Below are 22822 nucleotides of genomic sequence, written 5' to 3'. Positions count from 1 at the left end.
GAAAAAGTGCAAGAAGTCATGAAATGTGATTATTATTATGACAAATAAAGATATGATTTTTCTCACATATAGAAAGAACAAATTTTTTACCTTAAAAAGAAACAATTGTCTGCTTTCTGACTCCTAAAACTTGTAGTTCTATTTTCTTTGTGTTATATTTAGGGCTTGGAAGACAGATGAAATGAAACTGAACCTGAATATAAAAATTAAGAATGTTTTAAAAAATGGAAACTCAGTAGAAGTTTTCATTTTAAACTTTCTTTAATTATGAATGTTTCCTGCCGTTGCCTACAGGATTACTCTGAAGGGTAGAGTTATTGAAGTGTTTCAGAAGGGTAAAAGCATTACTTGACCAAAGAGTTTTGTTCTCTAGGCATATCCAGAATTCATCACCAAAAATGTCAATTGAGTATCCTCTTACACATGTCTCTAGGTTGGGGATGGTGGTCCATAGTCTAAAGGGCATAACATTAAGTAGTCAAAGCAAATTATCATAGCCTGCACTCCGATTACACATTCAAAGTTCAGCTAGATAAATACTTTCTGAGAGCTATTTTGAGTATAGCCCTTTGTTAAAAGGATATTCACGAAGACTTCTTTTGAAAGTAAAAAGGGTAATGCTAGACAGTGTATGTATTAAAATATGTACTCGTCAATTTCCTGTTTTAGAGGCATGTTCTTTGCATGTTTAAATTGTTGCTTATTCCATTCATAATGAAGTTTTAACTCTTGCATTGAAGTTACCTGTCTCTATCTCTTCCACTGGAGTATGAACTGAACTTCTTAGTGTTTTCATCTCCTGCACTGGCTATTTCCTCTGTGTCTTCGGAAAGCTTTTCCTCCAGATATCAGCACAGCCAACTTCCTCTCCTCATTCAGGGCTTTGCTCTAATGTCACCATCTCAGAAAGGCCTATCTTGAGCATTCTATTTAAGATTACAACCCTTACTTCTAGCACTCCCAATCCTTGTTGCCCTGTTCTTGTTTTGCTTTTTTACTTCCTGTATACATACTACCTTCTTAGAGACTGTATAATTTACTTGCTTATTTTCATTGTATTTTTGCCCCTGCTGAAATGGGAGCTTCATGAAAGTAGGATCTTCATTTTTTTCACTAAGTTCTTAGAATAATGTCAACATATAGTAGGTACTCAAATAATTAGTGAATGAATGAAAGAATGAATATATTTTACTTAACATAGTATCTGGCACTCTGTAAACACTTAACATTTTTAATGACTTAAAAAATAGTAAGAAAAAATTCTTGATCAGTGGTTCTCAGAGTTAGCCCTGCAGCCCTAGTTTCGTGGAAACCAGAGGACTGAAGCAAAAATATCCTTACATTTTAGATTGTATGTTAATCTCAAATGTTTTTTTCTGTATATGTCTCCTTTGAGAGGACAATGAGAAGACTTGGATATACTTCAATAAGCATGGAACTTTTCTCCCCCCTGTGCTCTGCAGTTTTTTTCTTAAAGCCTTTATTGAATTAATAGAATGCAGAAAAGCCCACAGAAATAATGATTCGTGGTATATATTTTATATTTTATTCTAAAAATGGACTAGATTTAGCTTTTATAAAAGCCCACTTATTTAGAAATTCTAACACTACCATGCCTTGAATAAAAATTTGTTCGGTTTTCCAATATGACAGACTAATAACCAACTGAAAATTAAAATTTATAGTGAAAATTAAAGTATACCACCTTTTAATTTATTTATTTATTTCTATTTTTCCACAATCTTTTTTTTTTTTTTCAATTTTATTTTGTCGACATACAATGTGGTTGATTATTGTGGCCCATTACCGAAACCTCCCTCCCTCCTCCATCTCCTCCCTCCAACCCAACAATGTCCTTTCTGTTTGCTTATCATAGTATACCACCTTTAAATATATTTCAACATGAACTTTAGTGTTTTAACCTAGTAATCTCAAAGCAAAACAAGATATTCTTATTCATTTTTTTATCTTAGGAAAATGTTTAATAGTTTCATTTTTTCTGATCCTAGAATCAAAGTTAAAGTTATGGGATCTTTAGGTTTTGTTTTGTTTTGATTTTTCACTCTGAAATATAAAATTTATGACTTAAAAGTGCTATAAGATTTAGGTAACAAATCTGATTTACTTCTTAACAGGAAGTTTAAAAGCCTTTCAACATTTTATAGACTTTGTAAGAATCCCATGTGAATCTTGTCATTGAATCTATGTTGAGGGAATGAATACAGGGAAAACAGACATTGGCTAATAGACAGTGTTTTTACTCTTCTAAATGTGCTGTGATGATTATTACTTTTTCCCCTTTATTATCCTTGTTAGTGATAGTTTTTAAGCTGAAAGTTACTGCATAATTTGAGGGGATGAAAGAAAGTTGTAGCATAATTTTTTTCTGACAGAAAATATAATGACTATGAGCTTTGCAGTAAACAGACCTGGGTTTGAGTTGATACATCTATTTGCTACTTGTCCTTAGTAAGTTATATTATAACCTCTGTGAGCCTCAGTTTCTGTATCTATAAAACTGGCCTGACAGCTACCTCCTAGAATTATTGAGAGGATTAAATATGGCTATGTGAAAGTGACTAGCACATAGTAAGACTCAAATTTTAATTTTATTTCTTCATTTCCTATTTTAATCATTTTTTGAAGATAACTCGTGAGGAAAATACTGTTCTGAGGAAATTATTAAGAAAAATAATTACCAATAAAATATTGCAGCACACTTAAATACCTGACCTGGCTACCTTTTAAAAAGTAGTTTTAACTTCAAAATTCACTGTATCAGAATAATAGTGTTGTATTGCATTTATTCAGACAGTGTTTGATAAGTGCTAATTGTTGTGATCCTTACAGCAGATCTGCGAGGGTGGCAGCACATGGTCAGAGAAGTTAACTTACTTAAGTCACATGGCTGGGAAGCAGACAGAGCCAGAAAGCGATCTCTTGCTGTAAGTTTATTTCTACTTACAGCAAGAGCTTCACGTTGGAGCTTCAAAACAGTTCTTGCCTGAGACAACAACATGGAACAAGCCTCAATATAAAAAGAGACTTTGGACTTATTTTAGTAAATAAATACCCTTGGATTAGGTTCAAGATGAATCTGATCTATACCAAAGTTACTCTGTAGGGAATGATGTTATAAATAGATACAAAAGAGGCAATATTATTCTCTCAAATATACTTGTATTCATTTGTATATACACACACTCACTTCTACCTTCAAAATACACTATTAAACATTTAAATAAAGGAAAAAAATCTTTTCCTAACATACTTCTAAGCCAATTTAGAGGTCATTGAATAGATGTCCTATGATACTCATGTTAAATAACCCCGTGTAATAAGAAAATTACAGTACCTAAATGAAGATAGTAAAGGGAAACCATCCAATGAATTACTCTAGAATTTCAAAATGAAATGATTTCTTCAAAATTAACGATGGCACTGTATGACTCCAGAAAAGTGAGTCTGATAGGGAGAAGGGAAATCAGAGACAAAAGTGAAGCTTTTCTGTGTTTATATATGCCAATTTTTGGTTATGATGCTAGAACAGCTAATATAATAGCATAGCTTTTAATTGTCCAGGAAGTATATTATTATTAAACTATGTGGCAAGACATTTATTAAAATTTGACTAACTTCTCACTGAGTTGTTTAATATAAAATCACAATAGTTGTTTCTAGTCTACGTGTACTTCCTTTTGCTATTAGGTATACTTTAAAAGCCCAATTATTTTGAGAGCATAGTATGACCAAAGAATAAAAATGTACAAAGTTTGACAACTGTAAATAATCACTAGCATTTCCTAAAGAACAAACCTCACTTACAGTTAGGAAACAATATTTATATTTAAGGTTGAAAAGCCAGGATGTAGGAAAATTTTGCTAATTTGGAAGATGACCTTTAAGTGCACCAAAACCAAATAATTTGTAGGCTATGACATAGGGCACATTCCTACAAAATTTGTGTGAATACTGCTTTAGTGGTTCTTGAAAGACAAAGAAAGCTGGAATGAAATCTTTATTCCCCTCCCAAATAAGACAAAGACTAACAAAGGAGTACAGCAGCACTCTTTCAAAGCTTGCCATTAAAATGAGGTCTCTGTAGCACAGTTAATGAGATGGTTCATAGTGGAAAACAATCTGTTTTTAAGAATGTTTAGATCAAAAGTAATTTCTAATCTATGAAATAAAGTCTCTTCAATACCCTTCATTCACCAGTAAAGCTTTTATGTTTGTATTATTTACTTCAATCAGATGTTTTCAATTTTACCTTTCTTCCTTGTACAAATACTTGACATGGTTCATCAATACTGACCAACAGTTTTATTCTTTTTCTTCAGAAAAGAGAGATTTTTGAGAGAGGGAGAATGAAAAAGAGAGAAACATCTTTGCCTAAATGATTTGCAAGCATCTGTGCTTTAAGCTACTTTTTATGAACACTCCTTAGTAAATGACTCAAGGTAAAAAAGCAGAAAAGCATCCAATGTTAGGAAATTGCAATCCAATACCATGTAATTTAAACCTGCAGTTGCTTCTCTTGTACTAAATGACATACAGATGGGTAGCTTAGCTCTCTCAGCTTTGGGAACACAATTGGTCTTTTTGTATGAATGAACATATATTAACAAAAGTATTTTTGACAGAATTGTTTAATTCTCATTGTACAGATTTTAATTATCTATGCCATTGGAAAGAATAATTTTAACTAAGATATTTTGTCATGTTAAGTTTGCAGTTGAGTTTTTTTGACAAAATTAACAAAGATACAGCTCTTCCAGCAAATAAACAAATAAAAACAAAATGATAACTTTTAGGAAGTCTACAGTAAATTGAGCAGAAACTTACCTATCACAGCCAACTGATTTAAGAAAGAGCTGTTCTACATTTAAGCTGTTGAGAGGCTTTGTTTTGACAGGATGAACGTTTCTCAGGGAAACATTTCTATCCACCCTTTAGAAAATGACAAAAATATAAGTAGATAAAACCTACTATAATATGGGTTCCAGTGAAATGAGAGTTCAAATGCTGTTAGTGACATGCCTGCTGTTCCTATGGATATTTCTGGGACAGGAAAGGGCAAAGGTACTTTGTGACAGGTCAGCAGAGGGACTGTTGACAACCTGCAGGCCTCTCCAAGGTGTACCTTTTTGTTTGGCTCTGGTTTGCTCTTTCCCTGCCTCCATATTTTCTTATAGAGAATCAACCACTCTGTACTGGTGGCCCTGATTCTGGAAGCTGATGTCCTTCTTCAGTCCCACAGTGGGGGTAACTGATTAGTTAATATTTTCCTAATTAATTTCTGTGATCTCACAAAGATTAGGTACCTTGAAAGTAAAAGAAGTAGAAAGCATTTCTACTACTCAGTCATATTTCTTTATATTTCAAAAGAAGTTAAGTTTAATATTTGGGAAACTAAGCAAGCTTTCTTTTAGTAACTTCAAAACATGGTAAGGTCTATCTGCAAACTTCTTTTCCACAGTGATGGATGGCAAAGAAAAGCAATTTTACTGCAGTGAGTAATGGCTGCCCTGTCCTGGAGTTATATTTCTTTTCAATCTTTTGTGCAGGTAAAATAAAATACTGCATATAAACAGGTGTTGTGTGAACATTTTACTGTAGTCTGTATAGGTTGAAATAAAAGCTGCCATTGTTATTCGAATCACATTAAAATTATTTCACCACTCAAATACACTTAATTGGTGAAGTCTTCCTAGATATACTTTGCAAAAAGAAAATGCAGGTCTCTAAATAAAATCACATTCACTTCTCTTTTTTTCTTTATCTTTTTCCCTCCCTGTTTTTTTCACTCATTCTTTGGAACTTCTTGAATCTGCATTAGTGTAAATGCCTTCTGTAGTCTGTTGAAACTTTCTTGTTGCCTATTTAACATGGAAAGATACAGTTCTTTAAAGAGACATTTACCTTCGACTTGATGATTTCCATTCCTCTGGGTATATTCCCAACAGTGGGATGGCTGGGTCGTATGGTAGATCTATTTGCAATTGTTTAAGGAACCTCCATACCATTTTCCATAGAGGCTGCACCATTTTGCAGTCCCACCAACAATGTATGAGAGTTCCTTTTTCTCCACAGCCTCGCCAGCATTTATCGTTAATAGTCTTTTGGATTTTAGCCATCCTAACTGGGGTTAGATGGTATCTCAATGTGGTTTTGATTTGCATTTCCCGGATGCTGAGTGATGTTCATCGCAGCACTCTTTACAATAGCCAAGAGTTGGAACCAGCCCAAATGCCCATCATCAGATGAGTGGATACAGAAAATGTGGTACATCTACACAATGGAATACTACTCAGCTATAAAAACGAATGAAATACTGCCATTTGCAACAACATGGATGGACCTTGAGAGAATTATATTAAGTGAAACAAGTCAGGCACAGAAAGAGAAATACCACATGTTCTCACTTATTGGAGGGAGCTAAAAATTAATATATAAATTCACATACACACATACACACATACACACACAAACCGGGGGGGGGGGGGGAAGAAGATATAACAACCACAATTATTTGAAGTTGATACAACAAGCAAACAGAAAGGACATTGTTGGGGGGGAGGGGGGAGGGAGAAGGGAGGGAGGTTTTGGTGATGGGGAGCAATAATCAGCTACAATGTATATCGACAAAATAAAATTTAAAAAAAAATTAAAAAAAATAAATAAATAAAAAATAAAATGGAAAAGCAATAAAAGAAAAAACATTTTTAAAAATAAAAATAAAAAATAAAGAGGAGGGGGAAAAAAAAAAATAAAGAGACATTTATTTTTTAAGGACACCACAGAACCTAGTGAAGTATCTGATGGAATCACAGAGAACGGCAATTCCTAGTCATAGAATACGTCTTTAGGTTTCAAAGAAAAATGAATGGGATGGTAGTTAAATCATCCAAAGTGGAAATCGAGTGATGATGGTTTCAAGCTATTCCACCAAGTTGCATAATTATTGAATGGAGAGTTATGGTTTAACTAAAATGCCCATCATCTTATATATACAGTATAAATGCTTATAAATAGATTTATGCTTTTGAATTCACTTAAAAACTTTCATGGTATTGGCAGACATGAAGGATGTATCACTATCTTAATGTTCAGTGAGTTTTTAGTGTCATCCTAGAAGCTTTGGCTATAGCACATTGTCACTGCTGCCGTGGAATCACCTGGATCTTAAGAAACATTCTAAACTTAGAGAAATAATCAGCTTTAGTTTAGGTAAGTTTTTCTAGTGCATTAGGGACTGGTCTGGTCGTTGATAAGTGACTGCAGAAGCTGTGCTGTGGCGGCCAGCCAAAACAATTATTTAGGATTCAAGCTAAAAAGCTTCTTTCTCTCATATCCTCTCTCTTTCCAGGGTCATGTAGGGATAAAAAGAACTGTAAGGTGGTCTTTTCCCAGCAGGAACTGAGGAAGCGGCTAACACCCCTGCAGTACCATGTCACTCAGGAGAAAGGGACCGAAAGGTAAGATGAGCTGTAACAGAAAGTCACTAAGCAAGAGCTAGTTTTCACCTTCTCTCCCCTTTGAATCTTCTTTTTTGCCAATTAATTTAAAGAATTCTACACTTATTTGCTAAAGTCTACAAATTATCCCTGAAAGGTTGAAAATGTATTGTTTAGGTTAAGACTAAGTTTTATTTGTTCTTTCCTCTGTTTAATGAACACTCTATCTTATGTAAAGTCACAGAGCTTTTGTGAAGGGCCTGTTTTTAGTTTACTGCAAAATGTGTGGAAGTAATAGCGATTTAGGTACATTTTTGGGGAAGACATCACAGTAAGCAGAACCATGAGGGACATGGCACTATGCCAGGATGCTGAAATTTTGAAGGTGGCCATTGTAAGTATAGACGTTTTGGCTGCAAAAAGAAGGTAGCATAATTTAGTTCCTTTCTACCCCACTCCAATTTCTTTTTGAAGCACATGTGGAGAAAGTATTTATTGGCTCATTTGTGGTTGGAATGTCAAAAATTTTCAATAACTGCCCTCACATGGCTTTAGTCCTTGGAAGTTCGCCCTAAATCCTGAAAAAAAGAGTTTGTTCACTTCCAAGACTGTTTTTAGTGAATAAAGTTTCTCTCAGCTGATTTCAGCTCAAAGGTAACTTGCCAAGGTCCAACGATTTTGTTGTCTAATTTATACCATGGAGCTTGGCATAAGGCCGTAGCTTACCTCTGATCCAAATTTATTAATGATGTAAGTTCTAGTTTTCATTCATGAACTGAAAGAGTGCTTAACTACACATGGGATCCTTGTTAATTGGCAATATTCTCTTCCTGTCACAGTATCTACTGTTTACTAAATTTACCAAATGTTGAATCTCTGACAAAGTCCACCCTCACCATGCAATGAGCTAGCAGTTGACTTCAGTCTCAGCTTAGGACTTCTACCCGTCCTGTTGTGTACATGACTAACAAAATGATTTAATGCACACAAACAAGCAGAGATTAGGTCATTCTTAAAAATTCTGTTTATAAAAAAATTGGACCTCATAAAGAGGGTGAAAGGATAATAAAAACAAGCTGCAGAGCACATAGACTTTTTGTTGGGCTAGCACAGCTGATTTGTATTAGCTGAATGACCTCCTAGCCTTTAAGATTGTTAACTTAGAAAAATATTCCCTTAAAGCTGCAATATTCCTTTTTAAACCAAAAAATAAGACTCCTTCTACTTGAAGTCTTGGATCCTTCTGCGTTTTCTGGTACACACTCTTGGACACTGTAGAGTAGCAGAAATCTTATGTAATAATGTTCTTTCTATGAATCTACAGATTTTTTTTATAGAAAAAATTGTTTTCTAAGCATTACATAACTAGATGGCTTGATTTTTTTTTTTTATTTAACCTGCACTATTTTGGAGTAGTTATATACACATTTTATTATTTAGATTTGAAATAGAGTAGTAATGTTCAGGTTTCCATATGTTTGGTCTGTTCTCATTTTAGGACAAAATGCCCTTGAAAGATTTATTAGAGAAATATATTTTAAGCAAATACATTCTATAAGAAATAATGCTAAATTTAACTTTTTTAATGATCTGTTTATTTTTTATCAGTGCCTTTGAAGGAGAATACACACATCACAAAGATCCTGGAATATATAAATGTGTTGTTTGTGGAACTCCATTGTTCAAGTAAGTATGTTGAAAACCTGTAAGTATGGTTATATCACAAAGGGCAACAAATTATTGCTTGTTCACCTTAGAATTTTTCTATAACTGAATTTTGTATTTTTTTTTCCTATTTCTCTTTACCCCACCCCTCCACGTCCCCCCTCCAAAGAAGTAATTATTGGTTTTCATGAATTACCAGTGTGATACTGTTGATTTTGTACTACTTGAATCTTTAAAATACCCAACATTAACTTGTTCATCTTAATAACCATAGTGCTTAGCAGAGGTATGAAAGAGATTTTGGCAAGCGTAGAAATATTTATGTATTTATTGACTTTTCTATCTTCAGGTGTTGGCCCTAAATGTATTTATTGGACCATAACAAAAAGTTTTTCATGTATATCCTTCAGATTGAATAATATGCGCCAAGTGGACTATTCATGCTTTTGCAGTGAAGGGAAATATTTGTACTGAAAGTAACAAGGGAGTTATAACAGGTATTTATACATAGGTAAGCAAATTATGTAATATGAGGTTAACAGTTTTTACATAGATCCAAAATCTTTATTAAAGATCCCAGCAGTTTACCGTAAAACAGGCAGCACATAGTCTTTTTGACCAAAATAGTTAATTCAGAAAGTATATTTTGGAGATTATGGATTCTATTTAAGAAAAGAAAATCTTTACCAAAAGTTTATTTATCTAGGTGGAGAAAATCCTAGGAACCCTGTACTTCACATGGGTTGCTGATTTGGGGGAATAAAAAGACAGAAACCTTAACTGAGAGTAAATGTCATTTATTTATAACAAAATTACAAAGTTTCTTAGGGAGAATGAATAAACAAGAATCTGATACATGTAGCACATAAAACACAATATCTCCCCATAAATGTTTCTCTTAAAATACTAGCATTTACAGATTTTCCAGAAATAACAGGAAACAGTAGTTTCCTTGAAAATTTTTTTAGCAGTTTAAAACTTTTCTTAAATTGCACAGACCTTATTGCACATTAGTGTTGGTTGAGAATCTGTTCTGAATTCTTATGTATTTATTCTTCATATTAAAAATCTGACCCTTCAAATTGTCACCCATTTCCTCTCAGAAAACATACGTCCTTATATTTCAACACTTTTAGCTTGTGTCATAATAGTTGATATAACAGTTAAGATAGTTGCTGAGCCATGTTAAACTTGTTAATATCCCAAATGGTAAAAATTGGCCACATCCCCTTTGCTTTTAGTTTAAGATTCTCCATCTCTTTCTCTGTCATGTGATTTGCTAAAGTACTGGATCTAAGGAAAACTTACTGTTTTAAATAAGAAACAGAACTGCTGTAAATGAAGGATTTAACCCATGTGAGATTTTGAGTCACAAATCCTAAAGCAAGACCCTTATCCAAACATAGGTACTGGTAGGAGTCAGGTTTCACATTTGAAATCATATTGCCTCTATTTCCTTTAGCATTCTTCTAAAGAAAGCTTTTATTTTCTATATTTTTATGGAATATGATTTAATATTTTTACTCTAATTTTTACTTTTTTAATGGTTTGCTTCTCTTATTTAGTTTCTTATCTATTTTGGGAAAAATTCCCTGCTCTATCCTTCACTGGATAATGTAGTAGCTTATTGGTCTAGTGCAGCTGTCTTCATGCTGGACAATGTGTGCGCTGGGTTTCCAGAAAGACTTTGTAGGGGCCACAGGACACGGACAGTTTAGAGCAAATCAATCTTTTGATCTTCAACTTCTGAATGTACATTTTCTTGAAACTGATGCTTCTGAGAGTCTGTAGTCTGTCACTTCTTCCTTGCCAGCTCCTCTATCATGATCGCCCTTCTCCCACTTCAAAAAAGATGTCACACCTTTCACTCAGCCCAAATTTTACTATGATTTATTGCTCCAGGGTGTAATCTCCAGGGCAGACTGACAGTTCAGAAATGTATTACCTCTCATGGTCCATGAAAGCAAGGCAAAAAAGCATTAGTAAGAAAAAACTGAAATAATATTTTATCTAGGCAAAGCTCCTGGCATGTCTCAGTCTACCTCCTTGCTTATGTCTCCATCTGCTCTCTGTCCATCCACTTTCTACCAGCCTACTTAAGTGAGAGGGTTGCCATGAGAACATGTATCAACATGTTTATTCAAATGAAAACAAATTAAAGAGATGGAAGTATTTTTTGGACCGAGAATAAGTTTGATTCAGTTGATTGATTTGACCGTGAGAATTGGCTTTGTAAATTACTTTATATGGTGGACTTCTCCATTCATTAAATGATCTAAATATATAGTTCTGAGGTTTTGACAAAATATATTTTAAGCTTGTATATAGTATACACACTACCAGAAATTCTGCAATTATTTAAATTACTGTAAGTAATTTTAGCTGTTAATTTAAAATATATGGGGGAGTATGTACCAATCAGCACCAAATCAGGATACAGAAACCACACAGTGATGTGAACAAGAAAATATAAAGAATTATTAACTGTAATAGAAGATTGTGGTAGTAAAGGATTGGTTAGTGGGAAGTAAAGAGAAATTCTAAAGAATACGGGAATAACAGATATAAGAAGCAATGATAACCCTTGAGGCTGAGACAGAGAGCCCAAGGAAAAGCCTCCCCTGCTGCATACTTTCCTTTCCTCAGGGCCGAGACCTACACCTTTCTAGAGAGAGCATGGCTATAGCTACTAAATGTCAGAAAAGTCATTTTGATTCCATAATGCTGCAACTTGCTGGAAATCTGGCCTCTGGAACTTTTTGGAAATCTGCCTTATGGAATTTGCTGTAAATCTACCTTCTGAGGTGCTGGGAAAAGCTGTTTGCACAGAGGTGTCTCAGTGGAGGCACTGTACTACCAAAACACCTGAGAGGAGTGCCAGGAGAAGCTGCTGGCTGCTGGGTGCTACTGATGATTGTGCACTGAAAGCTGCACCTGGTGCTATAGGAGCCTGGCACTAGAGAAGCTGCTCATGCTGCTGGGCACTTGGGAACAAACAATGTATGCTACAAAGGCTGGATGCAGGAGAACCTGTTTGCTTTGCAGAAACCAGGTGCTGGAGAAGCTGTGTATTCTGAAGGAGATGGGTAGAAGAGAAGCCATTTACCCTACAGGAGCCTGGAAAGAGAAGCTGCATGTGCTGCAGGATCCGGATGTGAGAGATGGCACATGCAATGGAGGAGTGTGTTGAGCAAGGACACTGAAACCGGGAAGGAAAGACCTTTTCCTTCTGCAGTCTTTCTCCTGTGCTCTCTATTGGCAAAGTTTAACATCATGCTAACTGACAAGGAAAAAAAAAATATTTAAAGGGCCTAGCTCCATTTTAGCAGAGCAGGCAAGGAAAATGGACTTAGAGGTGAGAGGCAGCAAATTAATAACTGACACAAAGTCTCTATTTTTTTTCAAAATTCTTGTAGGGGTTTATGAGCAAAAGTTTGAAAATTACTCATTAGTGAATCAGTTGGACTATCAAGGACCCTCTAGATAGTTGGTTTCATTCTTTGAACACAGTGTAGGAAACAGTTGGTGGATATGGGGTTGTGTGTGGGTGTGTGTGTGAAAGTGTGTAGAGTTTGTTAGAAGGGATTGAGGGAGGAAAATTCGGCAGAAAAGACTAAATAAAGGAACAGTATGAGAAGTAATGGTGGGAGGGAAACAGACAAGAAAGAAGAAATAAGGAAAGAAGCTCTGAATTTGAAAATGTCTAGTCATTAATGGCATGAAAAGGTTGTTTTCCCAACCTTCATTTCTGTTGTATTATTCACACTTATAGTAGTGTCTGTGCACATGCATACACATATGTTCATAATCCTCTTCATTTATTTGACTGATGTGTGTGTATTATAGTTGCTTACAAAAAAGTGTATTCGATTATTCTCATTTCATTTTCAAATTTGTGCTCTGCTCTAAATACATTCCCTCTCTGAACAATACTCTGCTTTCTTTCTGCTTACCAAATACAAGAACCTTATTCACAGGCTTATAAAGCAAATGTGTAATTTATTCCATGGTTCATATTTTCTTCACATTCACAAATTTTACCAAGCTAGTTTATTTCTCATATAGTACTACTGACTTTCAGTTAGTAAATTAACTGACAGAAGCAAGAATGTTCTCTCCTCTGGTTATTTGAACTTTTAAAATTTCATAAAGTAAATTTATTGCACATCAGATAAACCAGAGAAGGCATTGGTAAAATAATTTAATTCAGAAAGTATTTTTGACCACTATATTTGCTTTGGCTGACACTTTGCTAGGTGTTGTGAAACAAATAAAATAAATTAATGTAATACTTTTTTCTCAAGTTACTTATGGTTTTGTTGGCATAATAAGAAAAACACAACAGATTCAACACTGACAGAGGCCCAAGAGCTGCCAGGCCCACAGGGCCTTGAGCCACCCATGCTGGAACAGGTAGGCGCCGCTGTGGGACTCCCAACCCAGGCCTGTCTGTGCCACCCAGAGAGGCCTGAGAGCCACCAGGCCCACGTGCCCTGAGCCACCCGCACCAGAGCAGGTAGGCACCGCTGTGGGACTCCCAACCCAGGCCAGTGTGCGTCGCCCACACAGGCCCGAGAGCTGCTGGGCCCACAGGGCCCTGAGCCACCAGCACTGGAGTGGGTAGATGCTGCTGTGTGACTCCCAGCCCAGACCAGTCCCCATGACCAAAGAGGCCCAAGCCTCTGGCCCACAGGCACCGAGGCAGCTGTGCCAAATTGGCCATCCCTGCAGGATCCTAGCCAGACACTAGGGTTTAACGAGTAGACTGTGAAATCCCCTGCCAAAATGACTAAACACCAAAGGAAAGCTACCAGAAATACGAAAAATCAAGGAAGTAAACCACCACCAAAGAATAATAATAACTCTTAAGCTCTAGATCCTATAGAACAGGAAGTCCTTCAAATGACTGACAAGGAATTTAGAGCAAAAATTCTAAGGAAACTAAATGAGATACAAGAAAACTCAGCTAGACCGCACAATGAAATGAGAAAAAGTATACAGGACCTGAAGGAAGAAATGTACAAAGAAATAAATGCCCTGAAAAAGAATGTAGCAGAGCTTGTGGAGCTGAAGAATTCATTCAACAAAATAAACACAACAGAAAGTTTAACCAGCAGGCTAGAACAAACAGAAGAATTTCTGATCTTGAAGATGGGCTGTTTGAAATAACACAGGCGGATTAAAAAAAAAAAAAGAAAAAAGAATTAAAAACTTGAAGAAAATCTAAGAGAGATAACAGACAACCTTAAGCACTCAAATATCCGAATCATGGGTTTTCCAGAGGGGAGGAAAAAGGAAATGGTATTGAACACTTATTCAATGAAATAATGGCAGAAAACTTCCCAGGTACAGGAAAAGACACAGATCTTCAGATTTGGGAGGCTCAAAGATCCCCAAACATATTCAACCCAAAAAAGTCCTCTCCAAGAAATGTTATAGTCAAATTGGCAAAACTCAAAGACAGAGAGAATCTTTAAAGCTGCAAGAGAGAAGCATCAAGTCACCTCTAAGGGAGCCCCAATCAGATTAACACCAGACTTTTCATCAGAAACGCTAAAAGCCAGAAGAGCATGGGATGTTATACTCAAAATACTAAAAGACAAAGATTGCCAGCCAAGAATGCTTTACACAGCAAGGCTATCCTTCTGAAGTGAAGGACAAGTAGTATATATGCCATAAATACTCAAGAAAGAACAAAACCCACTAGTGAAATAAAAATGCTAACAAAAAAGAGAAAAAAAAGTTTATCTACCAGTCCAGGAAACCAACAAATACAGAAGATGAAAAGTAAATCAGAAAGAAAGGAACAAAAGATACTTAAGACATCCAAACAAAAATCAATAAAATGCTAGCAGTAAGTCAGCACCTTTCAATAACAACTCTTAATGTAAAAGGATTAAATACCCCACTCAAAAGACACAGACAGACTGACTGGCTTAAAAAGGTGGACCCAACTCTATGCTGCCTTCAAGACACTCACCTCACCTATAAAGACACACATAGACTAAGAGTGAAAGGATGGAAAAAGATATACCATGAAATAGAAACAAAAAACTAGCTAGAGTAGCTATTCTTATATCAGATGAAATAGACTTTACACCAAAAACCATAAAAAGAGATAAATAAGGCCACTATATAATGATAAAAGGATTAATCCATCAAGAAAACATAACAATCAAAAATATATATGCACCCAATGTTGGAGCAGCCAGATTTATAAAGCAAACACTATTAGACCTAAAGAATGAGATAGACACTAATACCATAATAGCAGGGGGCCTGAACACCCCACTCTTAATATTGGACAGATAATTTAGGCAAAGAATCAGCAGAGAAACACAAGATCTAGACAACATTTTAGACCAATTAGATTTGGCAGATATCTACAGAACATTCCATCCACGAACCTCAGAATATTCATTCTTCTCATCAGCACATGGAACATTGTCCAGGATAGACCACATGTTAGGTCACAAATCAAGTCTCAACAAATTCAAAAAAATTGGAATTCTTCCATGTATTTTTTCGGATTACAATGGATTAAAATTAGAAATCAATAACAAATGAAACTCTGGAAACTATACAAACACATGGAAATTAAACAGCATTCTACTTAATGATGGGTGGGTCCAGGAAGAAATTAAATAGAAAATCAAAAAATTTCTTGAAACTAATTAAAATAATGACACATCATACCAAAACCTGTGGGATACTGCAAAAGCAGTACTAAGGGGGAAATTCATCGCATTAAATGCTTACTTCAGAAGAATGGAAAGATGGCAAGCGAACAACCTCACACTTTACCTTAAAGAACTAGAAAAACAAGAACAATCCAAACCCAAATTAGCAGATGGAAATAAATAATTAAGATCAGAGCAGAACTTAATGAAATAGAAACCAAAAAAATGATACAAAAGATCAATGAATCAATTACAAACGATCAATGAATTTATCTTTGAAAAGATAAATAAAATGACAAACCTTTAGCAAGGTTAACTAAAAAAGGAAGAGAGAAGAACCAAATAACAAAAATTAGAAATGAAAAAGGAGATATTACAATGGATACCTCTGAAATACAACGAATCATTAGAGACTACTATAAGCAACTATATGCCAACAAATTTGAAAATCTGGAGGAAATGGATTAATTTCTGGACACACACAAACTACCAAAACTGAGCCAAGATGATGTAGAAAATCTGAACAGACCAATAACAATAAAAGAGATTGAAGCTGTTATCAGAAGGCTCCCAACAAAGAAAAGCCCAGGACCAGATGGGTTCACTGCAGAATTCTACCAAACCTTCAAAGAGGAATTGATAACAATTCTCTACAAACTATTCCAAAAGATTGAAACAGAGACCATTCTCCCAAATTCATTCTATGAGGCAAACATCACCTTGATACCTAAACCAGACAAAGATACAATAAAAAAAGAAAACTACAGGCCAATATCCTTGATGAATATAGATGCAAAAATCTTTAATAAAATACTAGCTAATAGAATACAGCAACACATACATAAAATTATACACCATGATCAAGTGGGATTCATCCCAGGGATGCAAGGTTGGTTCAACATACACAAATCAATCAATGTGATACACCACATCAATAAATCAAAGACAAAGACCATATGATCATCTCTGCAGATGCTGAAAAAGCATTTAACAAAATTCAACATTTGTTCACGATAAAGACCCAAAAACTGGGTATAGAAGGAAAGTATCTCAACACAATTAAAGCCATATAGGACAAACCCACTGCCAGTATCATTCTGAATGGAGAAAAATTTAAAGCCTTTCCCTTAAGAACAGGAATTAGACAAGGATGCCCACTCTCACCACTCCTATTCAACATTGTTTTGGATGTAAAAGCCAGAGAAATCAGAGAAGAGAAGGAAATAAAGGCCCTCCAGATTAGAAAAGATGAAATCAAACTGTCCCTGTTTGCAGATGACATGATCCTATATATTGAACAACCTAAAGCCTCTACAGAAAAACTCTTAGAGTTGATAAATGATTTCAGCAAAGTTGTAAGATACAAAATCAACACACAAAAATCAGTAGAATTCCTATACTCCAGTGAACATGCAGAAAAAGAAATCAAGAAAGCTATCCCATTTACAGTAGCCATCAAAAAAATAAAATATTTAGGAATAAAGTTAACCAAGGATTTGAAAAATCTCTACAGTGAGAACTACAAACCACTGTTGAGAGAAATTAAAGAGGACACAGAAAAATGGAAAGATATTCCATGCTCTTGAATTGGAAGAATTAACATTGTGAAAATGTCCCAACTACCCAAAGTGAGCTACAGATTCAATGCAACCCCCTTTAAAATTCCAGTGACATTTTTCTGCGAAATGGAAAAAACTATCCAGACATTTATATGGAATAACAAAAGACCACACATAGCTAAAGCAATCCTGAGCAAAAAGGATACGTCTGTCTGCATAACACCTCCTGACTTTAAACTACACTACAAAGCTATAATAATCAAAACAGCATGGTACTGGCATAAAAACAGACATGAATCAATGGAATAGAATAGAGAATCCAGAAATCAACCCATATACCTACAGCCATCAGATCTTTGACAAAGGCACCAAGTCTACACACTGGGGAAGAAACTACCTCTTCAGCAAATGGTGCTGGGGAAATTGGATATTCATATGTAGGAGAATGAAACTAGACCCTTACCTCACACCATATATCAAAATCAACACAAAATGGATTAAAGAATTAAATGTACACCCTGAAATAAGAAAAATTTATTTAAGAAAACATAGGGGAACACTCCAGGAAGTAGTATTGGGTACAGACTTCATGAATATGACCCCAAAAGCACAGGCAACCAAAGGAAAAATAAACAAATGGTATTATATCATACTAAAAAGCTTCTGCACAGCAAAAAGACAATTTACAGAGTGAAAAGACAACAACTGAGTGGCAGAAAATATTTGCAAAGTATACATCTGACAAAGGATTAATATCCAGAATGTACAAGGAACTCAAACAACTCTACAGCGAAAAAGCAAGTAACCCAATTAAAAAATGGGCAAAGGAGCTGAATAGGCATTTCTCAAAGAAAGATATACGAATGGCTAACAGACACATGAAAAAATGCTCAACATCACTCAGAATTTCAGAAATGCAAATGAAAATGACACTGAGATACTATCTCAGTTCAGTTAGGATGGCTAATACCTAAAAGACTGAGAATAAGAAATGCTGATGAAGTTGAAGAGAAAAAGGAACCCTCAAACACTGTTGGGACTGCAAAATGGTACAGCCTTTATGTAAAATGGTTTGGAGGTTCCTTAAACAATTATAGATAGATCTACCATATGACCCACTATTCCACGGCTGGGAATATACCCAGAGGAATGGAAATCATCATGTTGAAGGGATACCTGTACTCCCATGTTTATTGCAGCGCTATTTAAAATAGCCAAGAGTTGGAACCAGCCCAAATGTCCATCTTCAGAGGATTGGATAAGGAAACTGTGGTATATCTACACAATGGAGTACTACTCTGCTATAAAAAAGAAGGAAATACTACCATTCGCAACAATATGGATGGGCTTAGAGAAAAGTATACTAAGTGAAACAAGTCAGGCACAGAAAGAGAAATACCACATGTTCTCACTTATTTGTGGGACCTAAAAATAAATAAATAAATATACAAACAAATAAATGGGGGGGTGGGAAGAGGATGCAAAAATCACAATTCCTTTAACTCGTTAAGACAAGTAAATAGATGTGATGTATTGGGGGGAAGGGAGAGGGAGTGGGGAAAGAGGAATGGGTAAAAGGGACACGAAAATCAACTACAATGTATATTGAGAAATTAAAATAAAATAAAAAAATAAATAAATGCAAAAGAATGCTTAGTATATGCCAGGTATTCAACAAATGTTAAATACAAGTGGCCTGACCGAGTTTTGGGAACATATCATACCATCCAACAACCTAAAATAACTCCTTAAAATGTGAGAAAGTAAAGCCTTTATTAGAGAGAATCTGTTTGTTAACAGTAGGTATTAGTGTGATGAGTCACTGCTCCAGCTGTGTTGTTACATTTCAAACATAACTCTGCTGCGAAACTATTCACACATGCTGCATTTTACATGTGCCTCCTGTGCAATTTTATTCTAGGCTACCAGAAAATTTAAGATGTTTTTCAGCTCTTTAAGAAAATAAGCCTTTTCACTTTCCAGTCCAATGTCCCACACAATTTACTCAACTATGCTACTCCATATGTACCATTCCATTCACCACTAAAGGAGACTTTCAACATGAACTTTTTCCCTTCTGATACAATTTTGTGTGTGTGTGGTGGGGAGGGTGAAAGATCAGGGTAAGAAGACAGAGTTTTCCATTCTTCCTCTCTACTCAAATCCTATCCTCTCAACGCATTTAAATGCTGTCCATACAATATTTACTAATAAACCATTTCAGTCACTATGGAATTCTGCTAGGGAGAGTAACATGAACTTATCTTCAAACTTTCTTTTTATGGAACTCTGACTAGAAATTGTTCATAATTCCAACAAGTGTCCTTAATATTTAAGAAAGTGCATTTACCTTGGATTTTAAAAGATTTGAATTGTTCTTCACCTCATTTTATTTTATAATTTATTTATTTATTTTTTCTTCACCTCATTTTAAATCTTTAACAAAGGAAGCTTTCCAGTATAGTGAGACTGCTTTGAAATGAACTAGATTTCTCAGTGGTGTCTTACTTAAACTGTTGTTATACCTAAATAAGTCACATACTATTTTGAAGAGAATTTAAAATTGGCTTCTCTCATCCCATTGACCCTTCTTGTCTTGTCCCCACATACAGTGATTTACAGGAAAAGGTATTTTTATTGAAGGAGTTACTTTTCTATTTTCATCTCATCTGAAAGCTCAGGGCAAGACCACAGCTGGATTGTAAGAAAAAGACTTTCTTGAGCTATTGTCAAAGATAGGGAGTAAAAACATGATTAATGCCTGACTTATTAAAGCAGCAGGAAAAATAAAAAAAGAGAAGAAAGTATAAAAAGCATAAAAGCATTGCATCAGAAAAGGAAAGAACAACTCCGTTTGAGAAAATAGAAAACTATAGCAAGATGTGATTCAAAATGTAACAATATACAAAGATAATTATAATTGCATTTTTCTTTTAAAAAGTTATATACACATACAAAAACGAATTAAAGCCATACTTACACATAAAATCCTGGATACCTGAAGGTGTGTGTATGAGTGTGTGTGTATACTTGTATATGTGTGTGTGTGTGTTTTGGGGAGACAAAAATAGGGGAAGAGCAATCTTGCTTTGAATTACCTAAATCACAATCTTAGTTCTTAGTTAATGTTCCAAATGTAGACAGAAATGGATTAGATTTTTTTCCAGTGGATTAGAATAGACAAAATAAACTGGGAAATAGAATACGCAAAAGTTTTAACTATAATTCATGTAAATTTATCTTGTTTGAGTAAATATGAATCAGAAAGTTAATTAATATTTATCATTCCAGTTTAGACTTTGAAATTACTTAAAGGCAGTTTATAAAGAATAATATACAAGTTTTAACAAGTACTTCTGGGGTGACCCACAAAGCTGCTCTTCTTTTAAATGAATAATTCTTTTTTCAGAAAGTGGTTAATAAGAATTGCGTAAATTTTAATTCAGATACATGTCTACAGCGTGTCTTACACACGGACAAACAACCCAATCACATAACATTGCCAAAGAAAGATGCAGAAGCCACCCAGAGCACCAATTGGAAGTGTAGTGTTGTACAGCTCCAGCACAGATTTGCTGAATAACCATAAGCAAGTTATGTAAATATTCTGTTTCTTTTTCTCATTTGTAAAATGGTGAGAATAACATCACCTTCTAATTCATAGCACTACTGTATCAAATGAAAGAATTACAGAAACATGCCATAAAAGATACAGAGATTTAAGTATAAAGTAAGGTTTATAAAAACGAACTTTAAATCAATTTACGTAATAAACCATAAACAGCATGCAAATCTAAAGTTCTCAACACTGTTAATATAGTGTGCTTTTGCTTCCCACATTACTGCATGTTTTATAATATATTATTTGACCCAGAGATCCATCTCATCCAAAATATTTTCAGTTTGTGTTGAATAATTAAAAATATTTTAGTGTAGATTCTAAATTCTCCAAATACAATGACTTAGATGAGTAATTGAGAGTTTTAAAACACTAGTCATTTGCAAATCTTTCTGAATAACAAAACTACAAACTTCTTGAAAGAATAGGTCATGACTTAGGATTTTTGTAACCCTCAGTCCCCTACCCTCACCCTGTGCAGGGGCATGGGAATTTGCATATCCTAGGTACTTAACTATTTGTTAAATAGTTTAATTATTATAAGTTAAGAATAATAGCAGAATTAAATGATTCAAGTTGACACTAGAATGGTAAAAGTAGAAATAAATACTTGGTTATTATTATCTTCTATCACGTTTAATTATTATCCTCTAACACATTTTCCAAAGTGTTTTCTGTAAACTGTTCATGGAACTTACTTTCAGCGGATGGTTATTTCAACAATAACATTGCTTACAACTGCAAAGGTGTACCTATCCCAGCTAAGGGAGAGATGACAATGTCTATGGCTAGGACCTTTTACAAGGAAACATTGACTAGAGCAAGAAGTCACAAAAAATAGAATCAGCTAACAAAAGCTATATTAAGAAATTTTATAGTCTAACAGTTATTATTAAATATTAAAAAGATTATAAATAATTGAACTAGCCTGTCTGTTTCAGTTGGTAGAGCAAAAACAAAACAAAACAAAAAGACAAAAACCAAAAACCAAAAACCAAAAAAACCCCCTAAATAACTCAAAATGTTAGAAAAAGAGCAACAAAAAACCAAATAAACTAGGATAAAATGCCCACCTTTTCCCTCCAGGCATCTCCCAATTCTAGGTATGGGAAGAAAGGTAAGGATTCCAGACATTCCGGGATAACCAACTACTGAGAAGCAGAGATAACAGCAGACAAGGGTTTCTCAAGCTCAGCACTGTTGACATTCTGGGCTGAATAATTCCTCGTTGTAGGGAGCTGCCCTATACGTTGTAGGAAGTTTAGTAGCATCTCTGACCTTCCACTAGATGCCAGTAATATCCTCCCCCGACCTTCTCAGTCGTGACAAACAAAAATTCTTCCAGACATTTTGCCCCTGGGGGCAAAATCGTCTTCAGTTGAGAACAACTGATCTAGAACAATATATGAAGCTCGGGTTTGTAAAGTTTGCTGATTTCTGTGGTGTAAATACATCCACCATGTGCTATTTCAAGTACAAATGTGACATCACTGTGGAATTGGTTAGAGATATGTAGTAACACCATTATGTAGTATTTCTATTATATAGATAACAACTGTTGTAAATAACATATATAGCAATTAAATTTAGTTAAATAATTGGGAAGTGGTGAGTTTTGAGTATTTATTTCCTTTGGTTTTAATATAATTTATTTAATTGTAAGTTATATAATTTATTTTTAGTAGCTGCTATGTTTAGCAACTATCTGAAAAAGTTCCTAAAATGTTAACAATAGGTTCTCTCAAGCTTTGGCACACTACTGTAATAGGGGCAAACTAAGAGTAGACCAAACTTACCAAAACTTGGACCCAGCCTCAGATCAACTCAGTCCGTAATTGGATC

General features: G+C 34.8%; 1 protein-coding gene across 2 annotated transcripts in view; it reads left to right on the top strand.

Annotated features, from left to right (window-relative positions):
• MSRB3 (methionine sulfoxide reductase B3) overlaps positions 1–22822 on the top strand; it is a 198488-nt gene that overhangs the window by 52813 nt on the left and 122853 nt on the right. For both annotated transcript variants that reach the window (XM_063075719.1, XM_063075720.1), the window contains exons 3-4: positions 7370–7478; positions 9066–9143. In XM_063075719.1, the coding sequence (XP_062931789.1) occupies positions 7370–7478; positions 9066–9143 (187 nt within the window). The remainder of the gene's footprint in view (positions 1–7369; positions 7479–9065; positions 9144–22822) is intronic.

The sequence above is a fragment of the Cynocephalus volans genome, chromosome 12, assembly GCF_027409185.1.
Source record: "Cynocephalus volans isolate mCynVol1 chromosome 12, mCynVol1.pri, whole genome shotgun sequence".
In the NCBI taxonomy this organism is placed as follows: domain Eukaryota; kingdom Metazoa; phylum Chordata; class Mammalia; order Dermoptera; family Cynocephalidae; genus Cynocephalus; species Cynocephalus volans.
This window is presented reverse-complemented; position numbering and strand designations above follow the sequence as displayed.